The sequence below is a fragment of the Osmerus mordax genome, chromosome 11 (assembly GCF_038355195.1).
Source record: "Osmerus mordax isolate fOsmMor3 chromosome 11, fOsmMor3.pri, whole genome shotgun sequence".
Classification (NCBI taxonomy): domain Eukaryota; kingdom Metazoa; phylum Chordata; class Actinopteri; order Osmeriformes; family Osmeridae; genus Osmerus; species Osmerus mordax.
Genome location: NC_090060.1, coordinates 14,151,856 through 14,176,874, shown reverse-complemented (window position 1 = coordinate 14,176,874; position 25,019 = coordinate 14,151,856). Strand labels below are relative to the sequence as shown.

General features: G+C 40.7%; 5 protein-coding genes across 6 annotated transcripts in view; 3 read left to right on the top strand and 2 right to left on the bottom strand.

The window, feature by feature from the left end:
* Positions 1–3,046: 3,046 nt before the first annotated feature.
* Positions 3,047–8,575, top strand: jam3a (junctional adhesion molecule 3a). The gene is made up of 9 exons (XM_067246549.1): positions 3,047–3,139; positions 5,831–5,899; positions 5,986–6,099; positions 6,183–6,335; positions 6,457–6,659; positions 6,821–6,920; positions 7,167–7,296; positions 7,463–7,514; positions 7,630–8,575. Exons 1-9 carry the CDS (start codon positions 3,091–3,093, stop codon positions 7,663–7,665), a joined length of 906 nt encoding a protein of 301 aa, XP_067102650.1. The 5' UTR covers positions 3,047–3,090; the 3' UTR covers positions 7,666–8,575.
* Positions 8,576–8,890: 315 nt separating this feature from the next.
* LOC136951893 (vacuolar protein sorting-associated protein 26B-like) lies at positions 8,891–12,330 on the top strand. Its single transcript, XM_067246542.1, has 6 exons — positions 8,891–9,651; positions 9,829–9,985; positions 10,265–10,429; positions 10,548–10,723; positions 10,824–10,966; positions 11,144–12,330. Exons 1-6 carry the CDS (start codon positions 9,429–9,431, stop codon positions 11,279–11,281), a joined length of 1,002 nt encoding a protein of 333 aa, XP_067102643.1. The 5' UTR covers positions 8,891–9,428; the 3' UTR covers positions 11,282–12,330.
* Positions 12,331–12,336: 6 nt separating this feature from the next.
* On the bottom strand, positions 12,337–13,977 carry thyn1 (thymocyte nuclear protein 1). Its single transcript, XM_067246543.1, has 7 exons — positions 13,805–13,977; positions 13,485–13,696; positions 13,330–13,398; positions 13,085–13,177; positions 12,906–13,001; positions 12,662–12,812; positions 12,337–12,585 (listed from the first exon to the last, which is right to left on the bottom strand). Exons 1-7 carry the CDS (start codon positions 13,857–13,859, stop codon positions 12,539–12,541), a joined length of 723 nt encoding a protein of 240 aa, XP_067102644.1. The 5' UTR covers positions 13,860–13,977; the 3' UTR covers positions 12,337–12,538.
* Positions 13,978–14,063: 86 nt separating this feature from the next.
* Positions 14,064–19,516, top strand: acad8 (acyl-CoA dehydrogenase family, member 8). 2 transcript variants are annotated; one of them, XM_067246270.1, is made up of 12 exons: positions 14,064–14,419; positions 14,887–14,987; positions 15,129–15,298; positions 15,400–15,509; positions 15,641–15,717; positions 17,269–17,406; positions 17,538–17,673; positions 17,800–17,897; positions 17,988–18,140; positions 18,506–18,608; positions 18,764–18,864; positions 19,455–19,516. In XM_067246270.1, exons 1-11 carry the CDS (start codon positions 14,305–14,307, stop codon positions 18,817–18,819), a joined length of 1,257 nt encoding a protein of 418 aa, XP_067102371.1. In that variant the 5' UTR covers positions 14,064–14,304; the 3' UTR covers positions 18,820–18,864; positions 19,455–19,516. The 2 variants fall into 2 exon arrangements, with proteins under 2 accessions (XP_067102371.1, XP_067102370.1); XM_067246269.1 differs by lacking the exon at positions 19,455–19,516 and having other exon boundaries at positions 18,764–19,446.
* Positions 19,517–20,967: 1,451 nt separating this feature from the next.
* The window catches only part of esamb (endothelial cell adhesion molecule b), a 31,640-nt gene continuing 27,588 nt past the window's right edge, over positions 20,968–25,019 (bottom strand). Inside the window, exons 7-9 of the mRNA XM_067246723.1 lie at positions 22,423–22,545; positions 22,193–22,322; positions 20,968–21,777 (exon numbers count right to left, since the gene is read on the bottom strand). Of these exons, the coding sequence (XP_067102824.1) occupies positions 21,303–21,777; positions 22,193–22,322; positions 22,423–22,545 (728 nt within the window). The 3' untranslated portion in view covers positions 20,968–21,302. The remainder of the gene's footprint in view (positions 21,778–22,192; positions 22,323–22,422; positions 22,546–25,019) is intronic.

Below are 25,019 nucleotides of genomic sequence, written 5' to 3'. Positions count from 1 at the left end.
GCCTCCTTCTGCCTTTGGAGAATACCACCGTTAATCTTTAGCTGCACTGGTTATCCTGCAAATGCGAATCCACAGGCCTTCTTAACTTCACACGGGTAAGAATAAGGACTGAATTAAGACAATATAAGTAATTTAACAAAGTAACAAACCTCAATATGATTATTGCTTTGCGGGGAATCTTTTTGCCTAGTTGCTCAGTAGTTTGCTCTATTATCCTGCTAATTGTGATCTAGGTCAATTTTACCTTCGTGTTGCGGAAATGTGTCTACAGTCTCTTTTACATGGTGCAAGTCTATTGGATCACCGCCTTCCTAAATTAAGTGCTGGGGGGAGGTGTGATGGGAGGGCCGGGGGTGATAGAACACTGCTTGGTGCCCTCTTTTGGGCTGTGAATTCACAGATTTATATGAAGAGTGCGTCTCACACCAAAAGAGAGAACTCTGTTCACCGCACACTGTGGTGGCGAATTTATGGTAGAAATTTTTGTGTACGCTGTCTACAGGAGAATGATGGGAACTTTTTCTTCTAAACTGATCAATATAGTAAAAATCATTCTCATGCTTCTGGAGCTTTTACAGGATGATCACCAAAAATAGATAGAGAGCTGCCATACTCATGCAATCCATTTAGAATACATTGTACATAATTGAGGATGGCATACGACTGACGACTGAAGAGGCCATAGGAGGTGAAGAGTCAGATAGACTCGGAGAGGTTAACATTCCTCTCCTTAGTTGTGAGGTTTGACATTTACATTGTGCTTCCACCCCTCTCTCCAGTAACCCGAGGAGGTAGAAAGAATGAGGCATACTGAGGTGATTCCACAGATGGTTTGTAATGTCATTCAGTTGAAAAATAACCTCAGCCTGATTAGCATGCTAACCTCAGCATGCTCGGTTTATGTATGAGATGTTTATGTGCAGAATATGGGCAATGTTGCTAATTCAAACCAAAAAGGTTTCAGGGCTCACAAATGTCCATGTTCCCATGAAAATGTTGTTGTCCTTTTTAAGTGTACAATGTTACGTTGACCAAACCTGTATCTCTTGTAAGACGACAGATATACTGTACATGAACATGAGAATGCAAATATTAGGAGCCATTTTGTATCTGCTATCGTGATTTTTTGTTTAAATTTAAAGCGCAAAACCTTCCCAGGGTGCCGTTCATTAGCATATAGAGCACTAGAGTTAATGTCCTATTCAGCTCTTATGTTGGTGGAGACATTGATACTCAAGGGGTACATTCAGCCAAGTCAGCTTTGCATCAGTTCCAGAATAAATAAATACAATATTTAGTTTAATGATAACAGCAAGTAATATATTGTCAGAGCTCATGTCTTGTACCAATGGAAACCTCCCAATGATGAATCCATGTCACAGATTTGAACAGCTCATTTGTTGAGTAACACTGCCTGTCACTGAAAACCGCAAACTTTCTCCCTCAGACACTATGATTTTCTGCTTAGTTTAGTGGTAGATGTTTGGGTTTTAATGGGGAAAAAAAGGGCATCTCAGTCCAAACATATATGATAACAAATAGTCTCTGTAAATAAAAGACTCCCAGTGTGAGGATACTTTATTGTCTTATACTTTCATCACCTTGTCCTGTCAACCTTGTGAAAATGGCGGCTTCATTCCTGTGATTGTATTTCAAACTCCGGAAATGGAATCCAGGTGATAAATGTGAGATCCATATACTGTGATGTCAAGATGCTGCAATGTGCAGAGGGATCATTGATCCACAGGCCGTTAATCTGAAATAGAGGGGTGAGAGAGAGACCTCATGGGATAGACTAAACACAACAGGAATTACAGGCCATGCAGTCACGTGACAGATACAGTAAGGCACAGGGGGAGGGAATAAAACAAGGCTTATTCAATATATTTTGTTGGGATGTTGATAAAGTAGCAGTATCAATTCTGTCTACTGGTAAATAGAATGTCTGTTGAGACATACATTTATAATAATTACTGCAGACTTGCTGAGAAATAATCATAAGAAACTCCCCATCTTGTTCACCAGAGCTGAAGAGCTCAAGCAATCAAAGTATTTTTTTTTAACACAGAGGCATTCTAAGTGCCCGAAATTACATTTGGAATCGTCACAGACCCTCATTCTCTGATCTTCTTTCTTTAATAAGCATTTTTTTCTTTTTTAATGAGTCAATTGAGTCTGTGAACTCTTGCCAGATCAAAAAATCTTCAGATTTCCAGAGAGATGCCACAAAGTCCCTGACTACCTGATCTGTGAGGGGGATTCCCACTGGGGATGATTGCCTAGCAACACATTTGCAACAGCTCTAAGGTGGGTGAGCAGTATCTGGTGCATGACCAGTCAGAGCACTGTGCTACATTGGTTCAGTATATCAAATACTAAAAGAGACTAATCAGTTGATGATCGGAATATAACAGTGACTGACAGTTGTGTTTTATGAAGAAATATTTATCAAGATCTGTAAGTGATTAGCTAAAACACACATGTAATTGAGAGCAGTGCAATTGTATTATTCAGACATTACTGATGACTCAGGTGTTTGTGTTCAAGGCTACATGTGTATTTTGCTGTTAAAATTGTGTTTTTCTGATGACGGATTACATGACTGAATGATCGGTAATATTTGGTTATACACTGACATCTGGTGTACTCATGAGGAATTGAATTGTGTAAATCACAATTGTTGGAAAGAAAATATAGACGTAGGTATACTTTATTCTGTTTGTAAAAAGCTATTCACACTGATTTGTGAGTGTATAGGTTTCAAATGAATTGATCACGAAATAAATAAAAAATATATGAATTATATAGTATCTCTACAGAAATTCTAGTTTTAATATCTAAGGAAAGTCATCTGTCTTTCTCACTATGTCACATAATAACATAAAATATAATAATGTCATATAAATTATAAAACGGACATTTCCGGTCGGTGTAACGCCCCTCTTCCGCTCTAACGCCCTTGTAGCTATGGAAACTCGTCAATGGCAGCATCCACACCAGTCATTTCACCCTTATCCCCCCATCCTCAGAGGTGCTGTGTGTGATAGCTTGTGAATGTGCAAATATTGCTGATAAATCAGGGGCTTCAAGATGGCGATACAACAAAGGACGGCTTTTTTCATCCTCTTTTTTAGCATCAGTAAGTTCTTTCCCTTTACTATAACGGTTTTAACTTTACGCAACATGCATCGCAATTAAATCACACCGATGCTTTGTTAATATTGACATTGTGGACTTGTGCTACTACTACACGCTGCAACCTGTATTACACTTTTGCTACACATCAAATAAATAATATTAGCTAACACTATAGCATAACGTTATCTATAATAATAGTCCCGGCGTGCAAGGGGTTTGAAATTGCTCCGCAGATCTTGGCTATTGTAGAGTGAGCGGCCCCATAGCTATCGTCCATTCAAACTCTCCAACATTTCCAGACCCCATTATCGTCCACGACCGTTTCTTCCGTTAATTTCATAAAGAAGATATGCAGCAGCAATGAAAGAAAGTAACTCACTGATATGTACACACCTTATATTTCTGCACACAAAATTACAGCCTCTTACTTAGAGATTTGAGTGTGTAAACATGCTCTCAAACCGTATGTGTAGCATCTGCCTTGCGCAGCTTCAAACTTGACAATTCTCCATTGAAAGTGGTTGGACGAACGATAATGGGGCCCCTCGGCTAACTGCTAAAATGTGGAAAATAACATTTCTAGGCACATCCCTATTGGATTTTAAAACCGGAATGTTATTATATAGGTGTGTATCTATATATTAAAGTACAATGCTGTGACGTTTTTATGTCGACATATTCGTAACATTTCTGACGAGCGTCGAGAGCTAGGTGGACGATAAAGGGACCCCGCTATACGGTAGTCTATTTAGCTGGCAAGCTAGATTATGTAGGCAGGATAAAGCAGGAGGCTGGCTGGCTGGCTAGCTAGCTAGATAGTTTGTTGTTGAATTTTGTAGGGTAGGTCGAGCTGACAGTGAGTCAAATGCAAGAGTAGTCGGCTGGTTTAACACTGACCAGCTTGTGAGCAAGCAAATCATGAGTTGCCTACTAGTAACCTAACCTTGGATAGTCGCGGAGCACCGATACATTATCTGAGACTTGTTACCAACAGTTCGATAGAAACTTTAATAAATTTAATTATATGGAAAAATGTCTTATCTGCGTTATTGCTGTACATTTCAGCTAGGCTACTGTATGATGTGAGTGAATTGTCAGTGTGTTTCAGTGGATTTGCTGGATTGCCTGGGAATTGTTTATTTTTTAAAGTAATGGATCAACAGCAAGGAGATGGGAATGGACGTTTTTTTTCATATTTGGTTTATTAAGAGGATTGTACAGTGTGGCTACTTAAGAGAGCATTTTACTCAGAGTGGGCTATAGATTTACTGTTTCTGCATTATAATAACCAGAGGGATTAGATTGAGATGGTCTTTGGAATATCGTCAAACATCTGTTACATTATTTTCCTCCCATTGTACTGTTTTAAGAAGCAGACAGTGTAGATGTTCTACTCTTCACATAATGAATCATTTCTTTATATAGCCTATTGAGTAAAGAAGTGTTTTTAATTGTTAAGCTTATGTGGAATGCTTGTATTGTAGGAATACAATAGCAATCAGCCATTGTCTTTTTAATTGACCATGGGGCTTCTCTCCCATGACCTGAAACTGTCTGGGAAAACAAACAAAGCCTTGTAGCCAGTGTACAAACTGGATCAGTCTGTAGTGACTATGACATGAAGACGCTACTAGGAAATTAGTCAAAATCAGATAATTATAAAGCGATAGCAGCATGCCTTAAACAGCAACTTATTGTTTATTGTTTTGGGGCAGCCAGGCTACTCATAATGGTTCAGTGAAATGTTTTGATTGAGTCTTGGGAAGATTATTTCAATGGTTAGGCTGACGTGTGGGACAAATCTCTGCTTTGCCATAGGATGATTTGCTGGACAAGCATTCCTTGTGTCTCTCAACATGACCAGTCACAGCTGGGGGTAAAAATAGCCCTTGATATACAGGGCTGGGAAAGTTTGCTGTTGAGACCTGAGAGTCACATCTCATCACTGTATCCACAGCTGTGCTCATATGACTGGTTGCTCTAGTTTGGCTGTACGTGCATTTTCTACTTTAGGAACTAGTCTTGCCCAGCCCCACTAGTCTTGCTCACCCCCAACAAGGAAGTAACAGTGAGAGAGGCATTCAAATAGTCTACTTCACAGTTCCCTGTCCTACAGCCATTCTGGTGTTGTCTGATGAATTAAGAAATAGACAATTTCATGTTCATCATAATTTTTTTTTAACCAATAAGCCTACTATTTAATCAACTGCTGAGTGCTTTTATCTGTCTGGATTATACTTCTGAGGTGCATAATATGCTTAGATGACATTACATTACAGTCTGATTTCAGCCCTCATTAGAAGTCCTTCACATCGCCCACACAGAGGGAGTGAATGTTTTCATTACCCAGCATGAGACTCTTAGCAGCTATTATACCTCCTCATTATTTAGTCTTAGACTGGTTTGGAGACTACAGAGGCTAAAACACACTGAGGAATACTGATCTCTCCAATACTTCAGAAATGCTCTTTTTGCCTCTTGTGGTGGCCTCCCAACTTTTAGTTGTCCAACTTTTAGTTGGACAAGACACACAAACATTCAAATGCAGCTAAGCTATTGGCTGACCCCAGATGCAGCCATCTTTACCCGTATTTTTATAAATTGCTCTAAACCTCGTATCAGGATCTGTGTCTGATTGGCATAGACACTGGACTGTGTCATTGGTGTTAGCAACTTTGTTTGTCTTTGACAGGTTACATTCCATCTCTGGCTGTGATCCTGCGCACTACGGACAAGACTGTCTGGGCTAATGAATTTGAGAGTAAGTTGTGTAAAAAAAAGGACCCTTCCAAGGATAAGACAGTTCATATTCAATTTGCAGTCTGACACAGACTGTTTTCTTTTCAGCCATTGAACTGACCTGTTTGATAGAGTCCATATCAACAAACAATCCCAGAATTGAATGGAAGAAAATAAAAAAAGGAGTTGTCAGTTATGTATACTTTCAGAATCGGATTTCAGGTAATTATTCCTTGAAGCCCAAAACCAGCCAGCCATGTTATGGTACACGGTAAGCCTAGTTTATAACCATACTGTTTTATCAGGGGACTTGGAGCACAGAGCACAGCTCAGAGAGCCGGCCAACCTCTTGATCCTCAACACAAGCCGCTCTGACACTGCAGAGTATCGCTGTGAGGTCGCTGCCATCGACGACCAAAGGGACTTTGATGAGATCCTCATCAGTCTTGCAGTCAGAGGCAAGCACATGGTTTCATATTTCTTCTACTAAACAGTCTTTGGATTGTGACCTTTGTGTATGTCAATGATGCTGTGGACAGTACTTTGCAGTAAAGTGTTATGATTCTGTGTGGTGTGTAGTGAAGCCAGTGGTGCCACGATGCAGTGTGCCCGTGGCAGTGACAGTAGGCACGTCCTCTGAGCTACGCTGCCTGGAGAATGAGGGTTTTCCTGCCCCACAATACAGCTGGTTCCACAACAACGAGGAACTTCCTCTTGATCCTAAGAACAGCATCAAGTTCATCAACTCCTCTTACACCATCAACTCTGACACAGGAGGCCTGGTGAGTTATGGCCAACGGGTTAGAACAATGTTGCTTGATGACAGAAGGATTTTTTGTTTCGTTTTCTTCGCTTTACTCTTTTACTTCACTCTCTCTCCTAATCCACTTTTAGAAGTAGATGTTAGAGGGTACAGTTGATCAATTTTGGGGTGTGTCTGCAGAAATTCCGGAGGGTTCGGAAGGAGGACGCTGGGGAGTACTATTGCCAAGCAAAGAATGACGCAGGATACTCCCAGTGCCCCCCACAGAAGATGGAAGTCTGTGAGTGCCATAACCTAACAGGCGGATGCAGTAATGTTAAATTTAGCTGTCCCGTGTCACACAGGACATGCCATTGTGCATTGCAGGTTTCGCCAGTGAGTCATGTGAGTCCACTGTAGTGCCGTGACAGTAAATCACAACGGTTGTCATCTCTTTAATAGGGACACTCCAAGGTCGTTTTCATGGAGTTCTTTTTTTTAACTTGTGGGGATGTTTAATCTCTGTGTCGTTCACATGTTTTTCCAGATGATGTTGACATTTTGGGGATATTCCTGAAGTCGTTTGGAGCAGTAGTGGCCGTGATATGTGTGACAGTTGGAGTTTGTCATGCCCATAAACATGGCTGCTTCTCCAGCAAGGATCAAGAAGGGAACAAGTACGTGGCAATATAGGAAAAAATATGAGTATTTTGGGAAATCATTCCCTTAAGAATTCCACACAACTGTATATGGGGAAGGCTCAGTGGTATATTGAGGTTCTATTAATACATTTAAAATGTTTTAATAGTTGTTTGGAAATGATGGACTGATTTTGTCTTTCAGCTATAAACTGCCAGCACAGGATGACGGTGTGGACTATGGTGATGCAGATGAGGTGAGTAAATGTACCTTTTCACTAAATAAAATAGTGCTCAATGAAGATTAATTAAGCTATATTTTTATATAAAATGTACACCATTAATCAATTTGTGATGTAATGTATCCATCAGGGTCACTTCAGACACAAATCATCATTTGTAATTTAAAATCAGAACAAGAAGGCAGAGAATGAGGACGGAAGAAGACACACTGAAGACAGAGGCAAATTCTTACGGACTAGCTTTGTGTAAGAAATCTGAGTTGTAAGATTGTGCATTATTCTCTATTATGTGCATTAGCATTTGCCCAACAAGCTAATGTGCATTAGCTTTTGCTCAACAAGCTTGCCAAAGTTAACATAATAATGTGAACCATTATTTTGCTATTACTTTCTGATAGACATTTGCCATTTAATGTCATTTTTAACTATATTTCAGCACAAGGTTTTTATTTCTTCAGACATCACTGTCAACAGTACCATTTCAAATCTGTGACACTTGAGCTTTGATCAATATGCTCATGTTCAACTAATGCTGGAACATTCCCTCACAATGTTTTTGAAAAATATCCCTTTTTTACGTCCTTCTATTTCTACACCGTACACTGAACATGTTTTGTTAGAAATGTCTGTTAAAACCTCTGACTGCAGGTTTGCCTGGTTTATGTTCCTATGGTAAGGTTGTGTCAGTTTCTTTTGTATATAGTTATTGTATACAGACATGTAGACAAAATAAAGCTTATAAACTCACAGAGTTAAAAGGCACAATATTGTATAGTCTTCAATGTGCTAAATAGAGACAATTAATCTCTTAAGACAAGATAACTGCTGAAACAGGTTATACAGTATATCCTATAAATGCTGCAACTCAAGATATACTACAGTATACATGTAAGTATGATTTCAGAGTGCCGTTTTTGTGTACAAGTGACCTTCTGTTCTTACAAATCATTTAATAAAAATATATTGGACATATTGTCCACATATTGTGACTTAGTATTATGTACATAATGTTGATGTTTCTTTTTTTAAATTAATTTTCATTAACACAGTACACAATATTGTACTCATAACAACAAAACTACAGTGTGTATAACTGTAGTTTTGTATAACTGTATAACTTTGCATAATAAGGATTAACAATCATTTGAAAAATGTAAATAGTTTTATTTATCAATGTTTTTTTTCCACTGGTCTAATTTCTAACATGTAACTACTCAGGAACTGTTAAATATGTTCATCGTTCATTGTTGTTGTGTAAGAACTAAATACTGTTAATGTTTCATTTTCATTTAGTAAATAAAGATACAAGTAACTGATGTTGAGACCTTTACTTTGTAGTAACAGTAAAAGTCTTTTATTTTGAAACATAAGAAAACCCGGAAGTGGATGACGAGAGGAAATGATCGTTTGACAACATATGACATTACATTAAAGCGTCTCAGAAAAGATAGCTACAATTTAGCTATCAATCCAACACCGATTGATTTCCAAAAGAATCATCAAGACACTACTAATCGGCATCGAGTTGTATTGTGTAGATAGTTTAAATCCGAAGGAAAAACGTCCGTTTTTAATTTAAATAGATAGCCTAACACATTACTCTGCGCATTCTGATAGACTGCGTTGCATTTACTTAATCGTTGGTTGTGGCTGATAACTGTCACGGTAGTCAAATCTAAACCGTCAATTACATTTGTATCATTATCTCCACAGACCTCCTGTTTGTATGCGCAAAGCGAAGAAGCAGCGTAAGGACTGATCCGTAGCCAACCTCGGTGACAAACAAATTGGCGTATTGCACTTCGTGCTAATGAACAGCCCAAATTGATAGAACATTGGACACTGCAAGTGTCTCATACAATCCCTCAAAAGTATCAGAAAAGGGCTTAATCTCAGGCGTTCTTGGATCCCATCATCCAAGCTTTAAATATGAGTTTTTTCAGTTTTGGCCAGAGTGCAGAAGTTGACGTTGTTCTGAATGATGCAGAGACACGAAAGAAAGCTGAACATAAGACTGAAGATGGAAAGAAAGACAAGTATTTTCTCTTTTATGACGGGGAGACAGTGAGTGGAAAGGTGAACGTAACTCTCAAGAACCCTGGGAAAAGACTTGAACATCAAGGCATCAAAATAGAATTTGTTGGACAAATCGGTGGGTACATATAACTGCAGATAAACTGATGCACATGTTGCACATACAACAAACTTCAAAATAACATTTACTATGCTGCCTAGTTAAACCCAGCATTGACCCATTAGGGGAAATATTCATCAATACCGATTTTAAATTTGGAATGTCAAATATAAAATGCATGTCCTTACTTTTTAGAGCTCTACTATGATCGAGGAAACCACCATGAGTTTGTTTCTCTGGTGAAAGATCTTGCAAGGCCAGGTGAACTCACCCAGTCACAGACCTTTGACTTTGAGTTCACCCATGTTGAGAAACCCTATGAGTCTTACACAGGCCAGAATGTCAAGCTACGGTAAGTGAAAGCACAGCTTTAACATTCCTTTGTGAATCACTAACCTAGGTTCATCTTTGACCTGTCATGTGCAGTGCCCACTGTTACGCTTCAATAATTTCAATGTGTACAGAAATGTTTTAGGCTACATGATTCCACACAAGCGACACATACAGCTATTATTAAACTTATTAAAACTAATTTAATCACTGAGTCCCCACATTCTGATATATAATCAGTATATATTCGTGTTGATGTTGAGTTCAGTTGGTTGTCTTATGCAATTGGTTCCTCTTTCAGGTACTTCCTCCGGGCTACAGTGAGCAGGAGACTGAATGACATCAGCAAAGAGATGGATATTGTGGTACACACACTCAGCACATACCCAGAGCTCAACTCTTCCATAAAGATGGAAGTGGGCATTGAAGACTGTCTTCATATTGAGTTTGAGTACAACAAATCCAAGTAAGGTCCAATTCCCACCTAGTCTTTGTGTACTTGTGCATGTACCCTTATATTCTGTCCACCTTCCACAAGTTGCCAGACAGTTGTTTGCCTAATTCCTCTATTTGTCTCTCCACAGATACCACCTGAAAGATGTGATTGTGGGTAAAATCTACTTCCTACTGGTGAGGATTAAGATTAAGCACATGGAGATTGACATAATCAAACGTGAGACAACAGGCACTGGTCCAAGTGTGTACCATGAAAACGACACCATCGCTAAATATGAGATAATGGATGGTGCACCAGTCAGAGGTAAATACCATGATGATGTTTACCAGTAGATAAAGCAATGTCATCAGTCACTCAGTCAGTCCTTCCGCTGCTTTTCTCTGACCTGCATTTTGCATTTTAGGAGAATCTATTCCCATCAGGTTGTTCTTAGCTGGCTATGAGATGACTCCTACCATGCGAGACATTAACAAGAAGTTCTCAGTGCGTTACTACCTAAACCTGGTGCTGATTGACGAAGAAGAGAGGCGCTACTTTAAACAGCAGGTAGAACACTGAGTTTTCAGATTATAAGGGTTGTAGTTATGCGTTCAAGGTCATTTGGGTAGATTTTGGAGGTGGATAGGGATCACTTTACAAACAGTAGGGAATTCCAGATTTTCCTAAACAAGTGATGAAACCCAGCTTGAGTTAACCTAACACAATCACTCCTTCCTCTTCAAGGAAATTACACTCTGGAGGAAAGGTGACGTGGTGAGGAAGAGTATGTCCCACCAGGCCATCATAGGTGTCCAGCGGTTTGAGGGCTCAGCCAGTTCAGAGAGCGCGCTGGAGCAGGCGGCGAGAGAGGACAGCGGCTAAAGCTGCAGTCGTTCATTAGCCTCACGGAAGACTGGCGTCTGAGGAAGAGTAGTGGAGGCACCTGTCAGCTCACATCATCACTGTTGAAGCAGCCTTCTGTTTATTACAGCTGCTGAGTGAAGGGAGAGGGGGACCATGAAGGGAAACTGGATATACACACATGAACAATGAAAAATATGTCTGCATTTGGCATCACAGATGGCTGCAGGATGCAGACTAACCTCTTTCTCGACACACTTCTCCAATTAAAGTTAAGCCAACTACATGTTTAAACCTTCCCTGTGTGACAACTAAAATAAGCATATTATACTGTCCTTTTTATTTCTTATCTTCTAATGACCAACTCTAATTTGTCACAAAATCCATTTCTAACTTTGGCTTTCTAAATGATTCTCTGTACAAAATGCTGTACGGGAATTTAAATCATGAGAAACGACAATGCATTTTTAACATTCCACACCCAATCTAATGCATTCCTGCAATTTGATGTGGTTAAGAACTCTTAAAGAATAACTTTGCACTGGTGTTTTCTTTGCTTCTCATTCTCTGGTAATTCATTGTATGTGTTAAGATTACACAAAGAAATATTCAGAGAGATTCTGTTGCATCAAACATGTAAGTCTGCTGTCTTTGTTGAATGAGAGTTCTAAAGTATTGTTCCATACATGTTTGTCCTGTAAATAAGAGCAGCTATTGTATTCTCATGCCCCTTTTGTCTCTAATACAAAGTGATTTGCTAATACAGTTTAGTCTGTGCCATAGAATCAGTTATCTTCACTTCAGCATTCCAATAGTGTTAGCTGAGGCAGGGGTATATTGTGCTTGTGTTTGAGGTCTGATAGTGAGAAGTCTTCTATATTCCACACTAGAGACTTGAAATGTTGTGCCTATAAGTGTATCTAGCAAATGAAATCCTCTTGCCACTAACACATACTTTTGAGCTTGTTTTAACCTGAAAGATCGATCGTCTATTTTTTGTGCTCTCAAAATAACTAATAAATGATCCTCTGTCCCTAAAACATAAGTAAATTGATGCCAAATTCTCTGTTTGATGTGTCAGTCTGGTCTTTGCTTTTAGAAACAAAATGTAGACATTTTAGAAATAAAATGTATTTAACAGTATTTGGCATAAGAATGCAATTTGGTTAAGCATTCACAGTTTTTATGACAATGTTTACAATCAGTATACACATGAGTTGAGTTAGTAGTTCTGAGCGTTTTCAGGTTATGCCAGTTGGTCATCATCTCCATGTCATTTCAAGACCGCTCTTGGTTCTCCAAACTCAGGACAAAATCAAATTCCTCTGATAAGGAGAGAGAAATAAACTTATGAAATTGTGATTTGTACTATGTACAAAGTACTACTGTATGTGAACTCACCAGTAGTAAGGGGTTGGACGGAAAGTCTTGCTCTTGTGAACAGAGACATGTCCTTCAGTGGCCCTCCTTTAGCCTTGTGCTGCTGGTGGTACTTCTTTAGCTCTGACAGAGGGACAAAACGCTTCATCATCCTTTCAAAGTGAACATCCACCTGTCAGACACACACAAAAACAAGATGGAGCAAAGCCTTTGGCACAAGGTTGTGTTTAAGAACACCAACAATGAATGTTATTAATCATCTTACCATACTCCATTTGGGATTGTCTACCGTGCTGGAGGGATCATAATGGACATCTTTCTTATCAAACTGAGTGTGGTCCACGTATGCTTCCTTTACTACCTATAGTATGACAGACAGCATGTGAGAGCTACGTACTAATCGTCACAAGGTACCTTTTTACCAGTACAAGAAACACGCCTCACTTTCATTAGGCCCGCTACTCCAGGCTCTTTACAGTTGCTGTGGTAAAAGAAGGCAAGCTGTCCTTCTTTCATGTCTCTCATGAAGTTGCGTGCCTGCATACAATAAAACGTACTATTAACTCTGAAGCTGCAAACAACTTTTGACAACCCTTCTACTTTTCATCGGTTCTCTCATCATGACACTTCCAACACTACATCCGACATCTTCCAGCTGGTTAACAGTGTGATCTTCGGTGTAAGATTACTTGATAGTTTCTGACACCGTCCCAACACCCGGTTTGGTTTGGTTGAGCCTTCAGATCTTCAATGCCAAACTGTAAATGGAGGCAGATAGTGTTCTTACAACGCTGAATAAAGTGCCCGTGATTCAACGTAGCCTACACAGTTTAGTGACGATTACCTTCACATCTATGCCGTTTTCAAACCGACTGTCAGGCTCTGACTTCATCAGCCAGTGGCAGTACTGTGGACGGCTAGTGGGTTCTTTTGTGCTTACATTCTTCTTCGGCATCTCACAGGTCGATGCCTTTCTTTTACCTCGGACTCTTGAGCCAGGCTCTTCCGAAGGTGAGTCCTCCACCTGGCCATCATTTACTTCCTGCTCATTGTCCCCTGGGTGGCACACAACAACCTACATTTTTCTCCTAAATAAACAAACAATATCATGCATACCATTTTCACTGCATTCACATATCAGATCAAATTAAATGAATTCCATACGTGACTTTGTTGTTCTTGCATTCCCATTCCCACGTGTCCTTTTCTTAGGTGGCATTTGAAAATGAATGTTAAGCAAAAGCACTGTAGCTAACAAGCACTCCAAAGATCCTTAAAACTGCGTCTCAATAATCCCATGAACAGAACAACACTTGAATCACGATGCACAAGAAAATATTTGAAGGCATAAAACAAACCCTTAGAATTGACCAACCAGCGTGTGTCTGAACTCAACGTTGTATCACGTGATAGTAACGTAACAAAACAAAGCTAAGCCATTTCTACAAAATTGGTGCGACTGCTAACAAATCTAATATCGTATGCGACAAGAATTGTGTCTTGTATCTTGAATATTTTTTCATACAGTCCTACTTTACAGCATTTGTTTGTAAACCGCGATTATGTTCCTAATCCATTAGATTTCCATTTTTTGTAGTTGCAAAAGTAGAACTACATTTCCATACAAGCAAGGTGACACTGCTGCAGTTTGATAACCAAACAACATGGCTGCAGTGGGGACGTTATGTAGAGCTGCCAGACTGAGTTCGTACATACCCAGAAATCGGCGTTTAATATTTAACCACTTTCAAATACGGAGGATAGCTTCATGCATCGATCGTAAGTCCAATTTTCTTAGCTAACTTTCAATGGGCCAAATTGACAAAATTTCAACGTGACATTAATGGGAAGAAAATACTGACAAGCCAGATGACTAACGTTGGCAGCATTGACATTATTTAGGGAGACATGCATGGTGTATATAAACTGTATTCGTAACAATGTTTACATCAGAAATAGTGTAGCGCTATTAAGTAAAAAGTACACGAATTATGTCAGTCACTTGGTTGATTCCCTTTGGGTATTGAGGCGCCATATCCACCACTCAGAGACTGGCTGGTAAACACACCCAATATCACTAACCTCATCTGACTTCTTAGGTGTGATTAATTTGTATAATGTGTAACATTTGCCATTGTTTAGTTACAATGAATGTGATGTTAGGACAGACTTTTTGCTGAAGAAAGCTAGTTGTCCAAGGAGAACTTCCTTCAACTCAGTTCTGTGTGACCCCCTTCACCTTGCAGCTTCTTACGGGCTCACAGATGAACAGAAGGAGTTTCAAAAGGTGGCCTTCGACTTTGCTGCCAATGAGATGGCACCTCACATGGCCGAGTGGGACGAAAAGGTGTGGCTATGTTTTTTGAAATACATACGAGGTTTGCAAACTCAGGGTGTCATTAAATTAATCAACATTATATAATCACCTGTGGACCGACATGAGGTGCTACTTCTAAGTTTGAGGTGACAGTTATCTCTCATTGTTCAGGAAATCTTTCCAGTGGACACCATGCAGAAGGCAGCTCAGCTTGGGTTTGGGGGCATCTACGTACAACCGGAGGTGGGAGGATCGGGGCTGTCACGTCTAGACACGTCGGTCATCTTTGAGGCCTTATCCACTGGCTGTGTCAGCACCACCGCCTATATCAGCATACACAAGTAAGCTTGGCATGTGTCCGGCCAATCACAGGAGAGCACCATGTAGGATTACACTGCTTTTTTCTGTGATTTTTCCACAATGCTCATTCTGTCCTGTACAGTATGTGTGCCTGGATGATTGACACCTTTGGAAACACAGAGCAGAGGGAGAAGTACTGCCCTGATCTCTGCACTATGGATAAGTTTGCCTCCTACTGTCTCACTGAACCAGGTGAGTCTTCCTTGATACATGTTTACAAGTTTCAGTACAAGTATTCTTATGTGGTTCTATTGACTATTTGTGTGTGGTTTTAGTCACTGATCGAGACTTTGATGCACTCTGGTGCGTGCGTGTAATTCCAGGTAGTGGCAGTGATGCTGCGTCTTTACTCAGTAACGCAAAGCTGAAAGGAGACCACTATGTTCTAAACGGCTCTAAGGTACTACATGTTCTTAGGTTCGCATTATTGGGTGTGCTTTGCCTTCGGCAAGGGCACAACCTTTGTTCTCTCACATATATATTATTATTATTATTTTTATTTTTTTGCCCCCCTAAAACTCAGTCAATATTTGGCCTACATAGACAACGTAGGTGTCAAAAGTTTCGTCTTGGTAGCGATTGAGTTACTTCTATTGGAATTTACGTTCCGTTGCGTGGTTTAGGCTCAAGTTAAGTTTTTGTGGCGAAAAGTGAAGCTAACGGTGGATAATTTGCTAGCCACAGTCACTGACGTTACTAACGTCACTAACGTCACGAAAACACGCGTGACTACCTTTGGCAGAACATTCGTTTCGCATCTGTTAACTTGGGGGATAGCTTGGCTAACTATAGCTTTACTGCAAGGCAGCTGCAGAAACGCCACAAGCAAAGAGGCCAGGGTGATAACTATTTACTCATTTTACTTTGATATGACACACAATTGTGATGTGTAATGTACAGTATAAGCTGATATTATTAAGGAAGTACATCTACTTTCGGAAACAGTAGTCTACTATTTCACTGAAGTATTAGCATCATGACATTAGCCTGTAGTATGTGTTGCCCGGGCAACACATACTACAGTGGTCTATGATGTAGCGTTATCTGTTTTCAATCGTTAAAATAAACATTCCTCACATATACATTTTCGTTGTAGGATTTATTCTGACATTAGTAAACGATTTGTTGGTGAAATTACCATTACCTGTGGTTTCAAACCAGTGTAGCTCAATGCAACGCTGTAGCTTACGCGAGACACACTACAAAAACATCTACACTACACAGCTGTTTAGGAAGTCAAACGGCGACAGAACATGTTCGGCACTCCCCTTACTTAAATCAAAAGACTATCTAACTACTAACCTGAACTTCATTGCCACAGCCTAAACGTTGTCAATCTGTTCATGAAAATAATTAATTTCAGCTTAAACCGTACAACGGAACGTTAAATCCAATTCAACCAACGCAATCGCTACCAAGACGAACACAGCAGTAGTCTAGTACTGTACCGTAGTAGTACAATTTACCGGGGCAGCTTCTCCACACAGGGCTATATCGCATTTTGCGTTGTTACTGACAATGATCGCTACCAGTGAGCTTTTTATGAATGAGCGATTTTCCACTAAATAAATGTCAAGCTTATTTACGTTTTGGGGGGCATATTTTCAGTAAGCAGATGGTACTGTAGGCTAAATGCCTGAAAATATCATGAGAAAGGAAACACTTAAAATGACGTTTAAGTCATAGAGATTAGGTCAATTTTTACACCGGTCTTACACCGAGCAGTATGCAATAATAAGTATGCATTTTTATATAAAATATAGAGAAATATCAGTTGTAAAAATGTCATTCAAAAACGGACCCCTGTGCAACCAACGCAAGCAAGCACACCCTACAATTTCCCCAGAAATTGTACCCTCTCTAGTTTCTGTTGTAATGTTCCCAGCATTATCCTGCATGTAAATGATAATACCACATTAGAAATAGTTGTTCCATCTGTGTCCTACTACAGGCCTTCATTAGTGGAGGAGGAGACACAGACGTGTACATAGTGATGTGCCGAACTGGAGGGAAAGGCCCTAAAGGAATTTCCTGTCTCGTGGTGGAAAAAGGAACTCCGGGGCTCAGCTTTGGAAAGAAGGAGAAGAAGGTAACTGTAATTCTGATGATGCCGCTCACAACGCCACAACCACAAGGGGGCAGTGTTGAGCCAAAGTTGTGGTACAGAGAAGATGAATGGCTTGACTGCAATTGACAGAAGTTTTATTTTTATTTCTAAAGGTGGGTTGGAACTGTCAGCCAACCAGGGCAGTGATATTTGAGGACTGTGCTGTACCAGTAACCAATCGACTGGGGCAGGAGGGACAGGGCTTTACTATGGCCATGAAAGGCCTAAATGGGGGCAGGATCAACATTGGTACGATTTGTTTTATGATACCATACTGATTCATGTTATCGTTTTTGTGTTGTTGAAGTAAATACGTTTAGAAATACATTCTTGATAACTGCTTTAGTTTACATCCATGTTCCTGTGATCCTTCAGCTTCCTGTTCACTTGGGGCTGCTCACGCATGTGTGCAGCTGGCGAGGGATCACTTGCTCGTACGCAAGCAATTTGGGGAGACTCTGTCTAACAACCAGGTACTCGGCTCACAGCCTCTCCACGTAGAGCTAAGTGTTGTTCCATTCGATGTTTAACCAGGACCAGAGACCCTCTGTTTGCTCCCGTAGTTCCTACAGTTCAAACTGGCTGAGATGGCCACCAAGCTGGTAGCGTCTCGTCTGATGGTGCGTCAGGCTGCCGTGTCCTTGCAGGAGAACAGGGCCGATGCCGTGGCCCTCTGCTCTATGGCCAAGCTCTTCGTCACAGATGAATGCTTCGATGTGAGTGAACACCTGCGGTCGTCTCTTTTATAGGGTTTTCCATGGATGATAAATCGGGAGTCAGGTGGCTGAGTGGTTAGGGAATCGGGCTAGTAATCTGAAGGTTGCCAGTTTGATTCCCGGACGTGCAAAATGACGTTGTGTCCTTGGGCAAGGCACTTCACCCTATTTGCGTCGGGGGAATGTCCCTGTACTTACTGTAAGTCGCTCTGGATAAGAGCGTCTGCTAAATGACTAAATGTAAATGTGTTGCTTAATTTAAGTCATTTGGCAGTTACATTCTGGGCGTTTTGTTTTGTTGCTTGGTTTGATTTATGTTTAGGCTCCACGCTCTGAGCTCATTGGTGTTTGCGCTTCCTTCGCAGATTTGCAACCAAGCTCTCCAGATGCATGGTGGGTATGGTTACCTGAAAGACTACGCTGTTCAGCAGTTTGTAAGGGACATCAGAGTTCACCAGATATTAGAAGGTATGTTTAAAGTAACATGTCTGACGTCTGCAATACTTGTAAGATACACTGTGTATTTGAAGGGATGTGGTTACCATTATTAGCCACTTTAAGTGACTTGCATTTGCCAAATAGCTCCAATCACAGTACATTGAGCTGTCTCCCTCTTTGTCCAGGAACCAACGAAGTGATGCGGATGATCATAGCCAGAAGTCTGTTGACTGAGTCGTGATAAATGTTATTCCATAGCCTTCCCATGAATGGACTTCCGGTCTCAGTGGGTTGGTGGTGACCACTTCCTGTTGGTTAATACCCTGATGTTTGTCTGTGACTGATTTGAAGTGTTGTAACTGAGGACAGAGAGCGGGATGGCTTTAAGATACTGCACTCATTAGGTCTCTGTGTTTGTGGTATTAAGTCATGTTACATAAATATGCATTTAGTTTGTTTAAAAATGAAAGCTGCTTAGTCTCATGTCAGGAAAGATGTGTCCCAGACATGCAATGTCTTTCATCTCTGCTGTATTCTCTGACAGGGGATGTTTGTAATGATGTGTAATTTACAGTGTGTAGTTAGATGATTGGTCTAGTATTGTCTAACAACATAGTTAAATCTAACAGTCAACTACATGGGCTGTTAGCCTTTCCTGCAGTGGCCTTTCTTGTGTTTTATATTTGAGACTTTTATAGTCTTAGTGGCAACAGACTGTGTATTAATATATTTTTTTTGTAACCTGAATGCACAACAGGAGGCTGTTAGGCAAACTGATTTTAAATGATATCATGTATTGTACTATGTATGGTACACAATGGTGTACCACTGTCATTTACACCCCAAATAAAACTTTGTCTGTTTCTATCTCTCTAGATGTTTGGTCTTCCCTGTTCAAGGACATAAGGACATGTTCATTGGCATTCTTAAAATAAAGACAATCTTACTCTTTCTACCATTTTTATTGAAAAAGTAATGACGCCATGATGGAAAAACTAAAATCTCAAAGCCAGTGAACATTAACATTACACCAAGCAATTATAAATTAAATATACTCTCACTAGCCACTATTAGGTACTCCTTGCTTGTACAGGATTGGAACCCTCTTTGTTTATAGAATTGGCTAAATTCACAACAATACTCTGGCGTTTAAACAATAGGGTTAGAATCCTAACCCTAGTGAATCCTATGAATCCATACTTTCATGTTTCCTACCATCTGAATGTTGCAGCAAAGAATTAGACTTATCCGACCAGGCAACGTCTTTCAATGTTGGTCCAGTTTTGGTGAGCCTGTGCGATCCAAGCGGAGAGTAGAGGCCCCTGATGTGGTATTCAAGGTTAAAAGTTTTTGATTTTGTTTGCATTCAGAGATGCTCTTCTACATACCTCAGATGTAAAGAGTGGGTATTTGAGTTACTGTTGCCTTTATCGGTTAGAACCATTCTGTCCATTCTCCGATCCCATCAACAAGGCATTTTAGCCCAAGAAAACTCCCGCTCACTGGACAGTTTCTCTCTTTCGGACCATTTTCTGTAAATCCTATAGATGATTGTGCGTGAAAATCCCGGTAGATTCGCAGTTTCTGAAACTCTGAAACCAGTCCGTCTGGCACCAACATCCATGTCATGTTCAACGCCACTTAAATCACCTTTCTACCCCATTCTGATGCTTGGTTTGAACTTCAGCAGACCCTCTTGACCATGTTCACATGCTTAAATGGATTGAAGTGCTGCCACATGATTGGCTGAATAGATGTTTGCGTTAACAAGAAGTGGTACCTAGTAAAGTGGCAGATGTACATTAACTACCTAACAGGAATTATATTGATATGCTCTCAGTTTACATGAATGTGATAAAACCACATCACTGTTGAATTACTTAAATTATACTTCAATTGTCTCAAACATGTATCGGTCAATGTCAAAGTTTAGTCTTAACATGAGATAAAATACCTGGGTTGTAGGGCACATCAAGTCCAGTGTTACTGAACAGGTAGGCTAGCTGGTCTAGGGAAGACTTCCAGGTAATCTCATTATGTGGCAAAAATCTGGTGAACTGTAGATTTTAGCACGTGTAGATAATGGAAAAAGTAAAACTCTTTGAGGATCTCTTACTGTGTCTGTATGTATCTAATATGACATGACTTCAAATGTATCTGCAAACAAAAGCTACATTCATTAAGGTTGACCATTTCCATATGTATCAGTAGAGAGATCATATCACTGTTAAACATACAGTACTAATTCAATAGAGTTTTTAACTTCAAATTGTACATAAAATTCATTTAACATTTTCTTTTTGCTTATAAAAAATTAAACAAGATACAGTTACCAAATAGAAATAACAATTGTATGCTGTGTCAGCTATACAACATACTGAGCACCTTATTCAACTTTGTTAAAGTACAACAATGGATAAAGTTTTTCACCTACAAAGTCCCCTTCTCTCCATATGGTAAATGTTTTTCAGTAAGTTAGTTCTTAGTATTTCACAAAGGAAACATTCACGTTTCCGGAGTCAGATGGCTGAGTGGTTAGGGAATCGGGCTTGTAATCAGAAGGTTGCTAGTTCAATTCCCGGCTATGCTAACCAAATGACGTTGTGTCCTTGGGCAAGGCACTTCACCCTACTTGCCTCGGGGGAATGTCCCTGTACTTACAGTAAGTCGCTCTGGATAAGAGCATCTGCTAAATGACAAAATGTAAATGTAATGTAACGTCAGCTACACCAGGGACCCAGCCTGGCTCTGAGCTGGAACCATGATGGGCACTGCCCCCATGCGTGTCAGGGTGGAGGAGCTGATGCTGGCCAGCATCGTGAGAGGGTGTGGCACCTGGGGCTGGGCCCCCTCGGTCCTGCTGGGGGTGTTGAGCTTGGGGCTGTGGGGGGCATGGAGAGGGACTCCATTAGTGCTGGGTGGCCGGAGGCTCCTGTGGTTCCTGTGTGGAGGGGTGCCACCGATGTTGTAACCCGGGAGGCCCTGTAAGGGGTTGGGCTCGCCAGGCCTCAGCCGGTAGGCATTGAGTAAGGAGCCTGTGTCCGAGGCAGGCGCGGAGGGGTATGGGTAGTGAAAACTGGGCTGGTCTCGTGGTTGGGGACTCGTTGCTACGGAAGACAGTGTGCCATTCTTGGAGATGTTATCTGATCCTGTCCCACTCTTTGCCCAGGATACGCGCTTGGGTGCTGGAGCATCCTCCCTGCCACGGACAGACACAAAGACAATCGATGAAAAAGACAAGACAGCACCCGCATACATATAGAAGCAAATCAGTGACATCATGTTTTTAATTTTAAAAGGCATTAAATACTTGATAGTGAAATTGAAAAAAAAATTGGCAAACACATTTTAGGCAAAGAGATTTTGGGGGAAATATTTTTGGGTGAAAACATTTGAGGTGAAAAAATTCAAGGTTCAGAAATTCAGGTTGCTCAAATCCAAGGGCACATTTTTGGGATCCAATTTTTTTTTGTGCAAATTTGAACAACCTGAATTTCTGAACCTTGATTTTTTGGATCATAAATTTTAATAATAAGTATTCAACATTATGTCACTGATTTGCTTCCATACATACAGTCTATACCGACAAGACGGCAAACATAAACAAATCTTACTTAATTTCATTGGCAATCTCCTCTTCTGTGTCTCCCCTCCTTCTCAATATGAAGATGAGGAAGAGCACAATGGCTACCAGACCAACTATGGACCCCAAGGCGGTGGCTGCGATCACCCCGGTGTTGGAAGCTGTGGGGCGGGGAAAATAAGAAGGACGGTTCAGCCAGGACGAGGAGGACCAGGAGCAGGTGGATTGGGAGTGTTGTGGCGTGTGCCATACAGTACGTACAGCTAAAGACCTCAAGGTTGATGGAGCAGCTGTCTGCTCCGGCGGTGTTGCTGGCTCGACACACATACTTCCCTGACATGCCTTTCGTCAGATTGCTGAGCCTCAGGGTGCCTTGTCTCTCATCTGGAAGGGAAGCATCGCACAGCACACTATTCAGGATGAAGGCCTGCTAAAGTAGGTTGTGATAAACAAACACACCCAGATTGTTCTGTTCGCTGATCACATACAGCTAGATGCACTACCAGTAACGGTAATGTACTCTACTCTAAATAACACAGTGTAAACATACACTAGAATGCCATCTACACAATATGGTCCTGGAGAGAGGGATGTTATGGAAAGCCGTAATGTCAAATTTGCTAGGGAGGGTTTGTATGGTTTTTCCATCCCCCATCATCATTCACCCAGCCATTGTGAACAATTTGAATTTCTGTCCAATCCAGAAATGTATGGACAGTAAAATGATTGTTTTACAACACAGTGTGACTGGATTGATAGTCTAATGTAGGCCTGCAAGTGATAATCACAAATCCATTCATAACATTACAGCGACACAAAATAGAGACCATGTAGGTCTTCAAATGCTGAGGTTTACATCAAAAAGTCACATGGGGCATCAGACAAGTCGATGCAGTCCAGTATTATAATACACAATGTTGCTTTACCTAAATCTGTGACTGTGGTCCATTTATATGTTGCCTGACAGATGCATTGTCCTACATGTGTAGAGTAAATAAGTAGGACATCCTTAACAAACAAATCCTTTACAATCCACTCTGGGACAACACAAGTAATAGAAGAGTTGTTATATTCTGGCTGGTATTCCTAATGCAGGGCAGACTAGTAGTATTCACACTATGATGTCAGCTGCCTTCATTTTGAGGGAGGAGACTAGCATTTAAACTATTTAAAGTGTCCACTGTCATTCTGACAAACAGCTGTTCCGTAGTAAGGGGAGAGAAATGCTGTTTGGTAACATCCTCCCGTACCATCTGCTACAGGAAAGGGACGGTCAGGGCTGCATTGTCACAAAACAAGGTCCTCCATGATGACTACTCATGGTTTCCATTTCACAGTAAACCAAATCTGTCTAGGGCAGATTCTACCATAGGCAGTACTGCTTGAAATGGGAACTCATTGAGGAAATCAGCTGTGTTTACTTAAAAACCTGGAAAGCAGTACATTTACATGAAATACAAAGTAATGAACCCTGCATCAATAGCGTCATGAATTGATACAAGTTGAAGCCCCAGTTCCGGATATTGCTGTGTGTTCCAGGTGACACAACTGCTGCCATCTGTGACATCACTGGTGTCCTGTCATTGATGGTTTAATCACAAGGTTGAAAACAAGGTGACGGAAACTAGACCTGAGTGGGACAGATTAGCAGCATCAGCAAACCCTCACTTGGCTTATGTTTAACCTTAAACAGCAATCAGAATCCCACCATGAGGTGATCTGTTAAGTCTCTTTATGTGACCTTTACTTAGAAAGTGGGTATTTTCAGCGTAATACAGTGCAATTCATCAAAGAAGTGTGGACTATGGAAACTGTAGAGCGAGATAATATACATAAATCCTTCACTTGGAATAAAAAAAACTAACTTTTTTGAACAGCTGTAACTTATTTACGTACATATTCCGAATCATGTAAACATATTCATACACACGCATGTTTCTTCTTCTTTCTTTGTATATGAACTACTCCCACACTTGTCCACGACAAGGCATCCTCCTCACTCACTGCAACTATTCTGATGTTACTCTGCGGAAACCCCTTTTTGAGTTGTATTAGCATGTTTTTATTGCATCGGGATTACCATGACGTTTTGTCATGTACTGGGGGTCAGATGGCTGAGCGGTTAGGGAATCGGGCTATTAATCAGAAGCTTGCAGGTTTGATCCCGGCCGTGCTAAATTACGTTGTGTCCTTGGGCAAGGCACTTCACCCTACTTGCGTCGGGGAGAATGTCCCTCTACTTACTGTGTCTCTCTGGATAAGAGCGTCTCCTAAATGACTAAAATAGAAAACAATTTGAAAAAAAAAGTACTTTGCACATTGCCGTGTACTTAATAGCCATGTCAAGAGGATGTTAACACAGCAGTTACACATATTTCTCTCAGAGCCAGATGGCCATGGGGTCACGTCTCCATAGAGACAGAGGCACAGCAAAAACTTTGTTACTAGCTTGCCTGGTCACAGAATGTATATTTAATCGTAGATACAGCACACTGAGAGCATAAGGTCATCTATGTTATCAGCATATATATATATATATGTATATATATATATGGGTTTGGAACAAACACACAGCTAAAAGGTAGGAATTCTAGTTGGGGTTGCAGTGTGACATTGAGGTGAAGCTCTATGTGACAGAGGATTACTGCTGGCTAGGGATGAGCTGTGAAGGGCTGCAGGAGGACGTCAGTGTGGGGTGGATGAGTGAAACCCTTACCCATGAACCCAAGAACAATCAAGGGCTGGGGGCAGGACTTCCATTCTAGATCATGCAGGAGGAGACAGTGGTGGAAAGAAAGGATGAGAAGGGGGGTAGTGCACATTGATGGAATGCTTTGATTCTGAAACATTTGAAATTC